General features: G+C 35.5%; 1 protein-coding gene across 1 annotated transcript; it reads left to right on the top strand.

Annotated features, from left to right (window-relative positions):
• Nucleotides 1-1792: 1792 nt before the first annotated feature.
• LOC21392651 (UDP-glycosyltransferase 71A15) lies at nt 1793-3504 on the top strand. Its single transcript, XM_010094821.2, has one exon. It carries the CDS (start codon nt 1885-1887, stop codon nt 3373-3375), a length of 1491 nt encoding a protein of 496 aa, XP_010093123.1. The 5' UTR covers nt 1793-1884; the 3' UTR covers nt 3376-3504.
• Nucleotides 3505-7039: the final 3535 nt, after the last annotated feature.

The raw sequence follows: 7039 nt of genomic DNA on the forward strand, positions 1-7039 counted from the left end.
TGAGAAAGAGCATGCAGTGGCACTCCTTCCTGCCAAGAAGCCATGGTGTGGAGTAATTAAGGTGAGCTGTGAGGAGGTGTGAGTTTTCCTTAAGTTATTAGTTGTGTGTGTACGTATATGGAATTCCTACAGTTTTTGAAGGTATTTTGGGCGTAATTGAAATTAAAATTGAGTCGTAACCGTAAAGATATATTTTTCTATATAATTTGACGGTATATTTATTATGAGATCAAGAGGCAAAACTATATCATCTTAATAAATTTAAAAGAAAAGGTAGAAAAAGGTAAATAACCCTTTGTTTTGTGAGACTTTAGCAGGAGGGTTTTCGCCCATGACATAAAAAATTGATTAAGAGTAATGTATACAAAGAAATTTGTTATCTTTTAGATCTCTTGCCACAATATGTAATATTTTGTTTTGTTATGATTTGATACTCTATCTTCACCTTTTGTTTCCTTGTTGCATACCAATTATATTGTCGGAAATTAAATAATTAGCAATTTGCGAGACTCTCTCCTTTTCATTTGGAAAGAAACCTCTTTCACAACTCTTTTTCCCAGTAGATAATTTGTTTCTTTTTCTGTTTCCTTTTATTTTCTTTAAATTAATCTTTTTTTTTCAGGAAACTGGAGAAAGTGATTATATGAAATCTCATAATTGTATCACAAGGAACGTTATATATATATATATATATATATATATTCAGGCCATTGACTGATGACTACCGATCTCAATTATAGCTTATTCATTCAAATTAATTAGCAAAAAACATATTGTAAACGTAAAAGTATTATAACCATATTATGAGCTCATTTCTGTAAGATATACTTTGAGATCATATAAGAAAAGCAAGAAAAAAAAGAAGAAAGAAACTATTTTACTTATTAAATAAATAAGAGAATCAATTCATGTGTTTCCTGTCTCTTTTTATGTCCATCTAATAATATTATAACATGTTAATTAAAAAGTCATGTCAATTAAAAAATCACGATGTAATACGTTATTATTAGGGGTATGGAAACATGAAAAGAGGGCATATGCATCAATTTTCTCTTTCGCAAACAAAATTAAGTTATTTTAGTTTTTTTCCTCATAAGAGGAGATTTAAAACGTATATAGATATAGTTGCCGTGCCATGTACACATGTAGATAAGATTACGATCGAATCGCGATACTATGAGTACCTAGGCTTATCATGAGTGTATATATATTTGATAATATTTTTACTCGAAACAATGAATTGCTTTATGCCATTCCTGGCTGTTCTTTTTGTCCTTATTGCAATTAATTTGGACCACCAGTTCCCCCACACAATCCTTCAGCCTAGATTTTTCTTCTGGTTAAAAACCCCTTTAGATTTGGTCGTAACGCCTCGAACACTCATTATATATCATCAAAAAAAGTTCTAGAAAAAACAAAGAATATATATATACATATATATATATATATCTTTTTCATAAGGAAAAAAAAAAGGTTCTAGAATGAAAAAGAATATATATATATATATATATATATTGTGGTTCTGATAAATGCATGTGAAGTTTTCGCAGACCAATTATCATCGTCTTTCGAATTTCGACCTTTGTTGGCTTGTCTGCATGCTCACGATTGCCCACAAAAATTTGCCAAAGAAAGTGAGCAGAGGAGATAGATGCCAGCAAAGCCATGACATCACTTGCACACAATAATGCATGGCTTTTGAAATATTTGTGAATCAATAAACAAATATGTACAAAATGAATAATATAAATTATATATATCATGCACTCTTATTATATGGGATACACAAGGCAGAGCTACTTCCACATATATTCATATATTCTTTACTCTATAGCGTTACTGCGCGTGTAAAATCGAAGCTAATATCTAAAAATAACGAGAAAGATGACTGGAGAGCAAGCGGAGCTGGTGTTCATCCCTGCACCGGGCATGGGCCACATCGTATCGACGGTGGAGATTGCGAAGCTCCTCGTCGCTCGCGACTCTCGTCTTTTCATATCAGTCCTCATCATGAAGTTCCCATTAACCGACTCCAAAGTTAGCTCCCACACTGAAGTATTTCTCTCTTCTTCCGCTTCCATATCGGATCGCATCAAGTTCATCGACCTACCGGCGGTCCAGATCGACGGTGAGGCCTTCAAACCCATCAACTTCCTCTTTCGATTCTTTGAGGATCAGAAACCCTTGGTCCGAGACGCAGTCAAGAAGCTCGTCGATTCCGGGTCGGGTCCCCGACTCGCCGGGTTCGTCATCGACATGTTCTGCACTACGATGACGGACGTGGCCGACGAGTTTGGCGTTCCGTCGTACTTGTTTTTCACGTCAGGAGCTGGGTCACTGAGCTTCATGTTCCATACCCAAGTCCTAAACGACAACCATAACGTGGACATAACTGAGTTAAAGGACAAACCGGATTCGGAGCTTCTGGTACCCGGTTTTATCAACCCAGTTCCGGTTAAGGTCTTACCCGGTGTGTTATTTGACAAGGAAGCGCTTCCCTTGTTCCTCAATCATCACAGGAAGATGAGAAAAATGAAGGGTATTTTGGTAAATACGTTCATGGAGCTAGAATCCAACGTGATCCAGTCCTTATCTAACAGGGAATCATTCCCGCCAATTTACCCTGTGGGGCCCATATTAAATCTAAGTCCCGGGGTGGCTGACAAGAAGACTACAGAAATAGTAGCATGGCTTGATAGACAGCCTACTTCCTCGGTAGTGTTCCTCTGCTTTGGGAGCATGGGATGCTTCGGTGGGGATCAAGTGAAAGAGATCGCCTTGGCGTTGGAGACAAGTGGGGTCCCGTTCTTATGGTCCCTACGACAACCCCCACAGAAAGGCAGCATGGTCCCTGTCCCAACGGACTACACAGATCCGAACGAAGTTCTTCCCGAGGGATTCCTAGATCGGACGACTGAGATTGGCAAGGTCATAGGATGGGCCCCACAGACGACTATCCTGGCCCACCCAGCCGTAGGAGGATTTGTATCTCATTGCGGTTGGAACTCTACACTAGAGAGCTTGTGGTTCGGCGTGCCCGTTGCCACGTGGCCGTTGTATGCAGAGCAACAACTGAATGCTTTTCAGTTGGTGAGAGAGTTGGGATTAGCGGTGGAGATTAAGGTGGACTACAGGAAGGATTTCAACGAAAGCACAGGGAATGAACCTGGGGTGGTTATTCTGAAAGCTGAAGAGATAGAGAGAGGGATAAGGAGTGTGATGGTGCACGATAGTGATATAAGGAAGAAGGTAAAAGAGATGAGTGAGAAGAGCAGGAAAGGCTTACTGGAAGGTGGGGCCTCCTCTTTTTTGGGTCGTTTCATAGACGACGTGATAGACAATCTTTCTTCAAGACTCGAAAGTCAAATATATTAGCTACTTGCGAGTGACTCTGTTTGCTCCACCTTTTCGTAATTTGTAATATTCGAATCGGACGAAAATAAGGATGTTACTGTTTTACTTGGTGAATTATCACTCGAATTAATTACAAAAATTTTCTCCAAATTATGACCTTATAATATTTTGGCATCTTGAATTTTAGAAAGTATCATCCATTTTTTTTTAACTTTATTCTGTTAATAAATTTACTTATTCTATTTTAATAAGTGACCCAAAATGTCACCTGAAAGCATATTACCATGTAAAGAGGGTATTATGGTAAAATGATCTCTAAAACTTAGTTTATGAAAAAAGTGTTAAAAAAAAAACTCAAAATAACGTAAGAGACTTGTTGAATTTGGGTTTTAGGGTTAGAACTCTGCTAAAAAAATGAAAAAGTTGGGGTGGGTGTTGGAGCTTCATTTTAACAAACCTATTGAATCACTCTCAATGGCTGTAACAGAGGGAAATAGTGGTGATATCAATCCTATTGATAGTGAGCTTGCTCATTTTTTGTTGTTGTTGTTGCGTTTTTCTGAATATTAAATGCAAAATTCATTTGTTCATTACTTAAATTTGATTGACTATGGTATCTTGATGGGTTTTCTTGTAAATTTCCCTTTGAGTTACCACTATTTGTACTATGTCCATGGTTAAATCGCGTCCTTGTATTTCCGCTGCTCCAAGTACTTACCATGGATGAACAAAATGAGGAGAAGCAAGAACGAAAATGAGGAATAAAAATGGGGAACAAAAGAACAAAATGAGGGATTATCTTATTAGGAGGGTAAACGTGTAATTTTGCACTCAACTCTCACTCAGAACGACTAAGAAAGTGACAAGTGGCATTTTTCATCACTCATTATAACAGAAGAGGTAAAGTTGTTAAAAGAACAAAATTCGAAGAGTAAATGTTACAGTGATTATAGTTTAGCGGGAATTTTTTGTAATTAATCCTCATCACTTTGTACAAAAAAGCTCAAACATATGGTGGAATGTGGATCAAAACAAATTTAAAATAAAATTTTAAGTACTAAAAATGTTTAGTAAAACCGATCTTAAACATTTGTAACTAAATTTTTGTACTACAAATATAGAGTTTCAGATTTTGCTATTGTAACGTCATTCAGAATTAAACATGTTTAATTATGCTAAATTGTGAGTTATTTGAGTGCCTAATTTGATTTTTTCAATTAATTAAGGAACTTTAAATTATTTTCAGTATTTATGATTTCACCCCAAAAGTTTTTGAAAATACACTAAATTTTAATGTATTTTCTTTTATTTTTTCCTATTTCTTTTCTTTTTCTTTTCTTTGTCCTTTTTTCTTTCTTTTTCCTTTCCTTTTCTTTTCTTTCTTTTCTTTTTCTTTTTCCATTCCCTTCCTTCCCGTGGCTGCCCAGACCACTCCCCCTCTCTCTTTCTTTCTTTCTTTCTTTCATTTTATTCTCTCTCCCTCTCTCCTCTGGTTCTCCACGGCAACTTCCTCTCTCTCTCTTTTTTCCTTCACCGCCGGCCACCACTCCCTCCCTCTCTCCGGCCACCTCTCTCTCTTAAAGTGTGTGTGTCTCTCTCTCTCTCTCTCTTGAAGTGCTTGCCGAAACAGGGAAGAAAAACACAAAAACGAGAGAAATAAAGAGAAACGAGCTTCAATCACTTCGAGGTAAAGATTTCTTAGAAACCCATACTTGAATTTGAGTTATTGGCTTGAGAATTTGTAATTTTGATTGGATTTGTATAATTTTGAATTAGGGTTTGGATTTGAACAATTGTTGTTAGAATTGAATTAAATTTGGGGATTTTCAGATATTGGACTTGTTGAATTGATTGGAAACTAGCTTTGATGATTTCTAGAGAATTTATTTTGAAATTGTATTAAATTGCAGATTTGGCATTTTTCCTATTTATGCCGGCATGTTGCCAAAATTTCTTTAAAAACTTATTTTTTTAAGTCGAAATTCAATGGGAAACCAAACTAGTGAATTGGATTTCAATTTTTAAGAATCCTCAAACTGAATTATAAAGTCATTTGTGAAACTCAGATTTAAGCCAATGCACACTAATAGGAAACAATTAGATATAATAGAACTTGATTTGTTTTAGAAATGAGGATTGTGTCCTAAAACTTTATTTTGTGACAATGTTAGTTGAAGGATCAGATTAAAAGCTTTGAGGAAAACGGAGGCTAGGATAACAAAAGGCTAGCCCAGGTTTGATATCTGAGAGGTAGGATATTCGTGTCCATATCCTTGATAGCCATGATTTAAATGATTTTGGCCTGTGAAAATGTTTTGAAAAACAAAACATGTTTAAAGAAAGAAATGATTTTAAAGGAAATAGCATGAATAATGTTATTGAGTTTCCAATAATTTAGAAATAAGATTTTAAATAGTTTTCTTTGTTAAAAAGAGATATTTTAAGAAATGATAAAACGTATGATGGCCACAAAGATCGGGATATGAGAATTGTATCCTTGGGGGCAGGTCGCAAAACTCGTACGGGCCATTTCTTGCTCAGTGGTGATATTATGGCTTTGCATATTTTCATTATCCAGATATTTTGCTACTATTACATGAGTATTTCCTTACTTTAGAGGATGATCGGTTCTGGGTGTATGTTTGCGGACCGTGAGTACTCTAATTATTAAATTTTTATAGAATTATATCCTACTGGGCCTTCCGCTCATTTTTTTTTTCTTTCTGTTTTGAATGTTTTAAACCCCCTCCAGAGTTAGTGATTTAGATTTACAGCATGGCGAGTGGATGCTAATGGATTGAAGGTGTGAGATTTGAAGTGGTTAGTTTGTTTTGAATTTACAGTTTTTAATTCTGTGATGTACTGTATTTCTGTATATAAACTGTATTGGTTGACATTGTTTCAGAGTTGTACTATTTTCCTTAGATTTTATGGACTGTTTTAAATATTGTTTGTAAAAGAAAGACTCCGGAGTAATATATTTTAATATCTATTTTGGTATTTGTATATTTTATTTTATTTTCATGAATTTTCCTTAATTAATCCAGTTTAATTAAGTTAATTTTCTTTTATTATATCCCAATAATCACGGTCTTATCCTTGGGGTCGTGACAGTTTTTAGTATCAGAGCACAGCTTCGAATTGCATGGGAAATCGAGCCTGTGTGAGTTTTTACTGAGTTTTGTTGTTATTTTAACAGTTTTGTGTTAGGACATGCCGTACAATACTAGTTAATACATGATACAGTTGCACTTGAGAATTTGACGATAGAGTCCGTTTCATTTTGCTAGAGCACTTTGATGGATGGAATCCATATTTCTATTATCGATGTTTATCGATATGAAGATTGAGGTTAAAGTTGACTTTGGAGTTTTCGGGAAGTATTGATTTCGACCCGATTGTTATTGATTTGTTTTCATAAGTGCTCTTGACTCTTGTTAGTTTTAAAAATTCAAAGTCAATGTTGACTTTGAAAATTTTTTTTACGAGAATTTCGGTTCAGGAAACGATATTCGTTTTGACTTTCATTGAGTTTGAATATCGATATTGGTCTTTTCCACCTCTCGACCCGCTTAACGTAAAGATTCAAGTCGATGGAGAGCGATGCCTTGAAATTGAGCAGCCTTTATCATTAAAGTTTCCTCCCTCTATGTTTTGCCTTTCTTGATTTGATCGATGCGCAAGC

The sequence above is a fragment of the Morus notabilis genome, unplaced genomic scaffold, assembly GCF_000414095.1.
Source record: "Morus notabilis unplaced genomic scaffold, ASM41409v2 Scaffold611, whole genome shotgun sequence".
NCBI lineage: Eukaryota > Viridiplantae > Streptophyta > Magnoliopsida > Rosales > Moraceae > Morus > Morus notabilis.

What these genes read in the sequence shown, in the direction of transcription:
- LOC21392651 (XM_010094821.2), top strand. Translation starts at nt 1,885, where the DNA reads ATGACTGGAGAGCAAGCGGAGCTGGTGTTCATCCCTGCACCGGGCATG.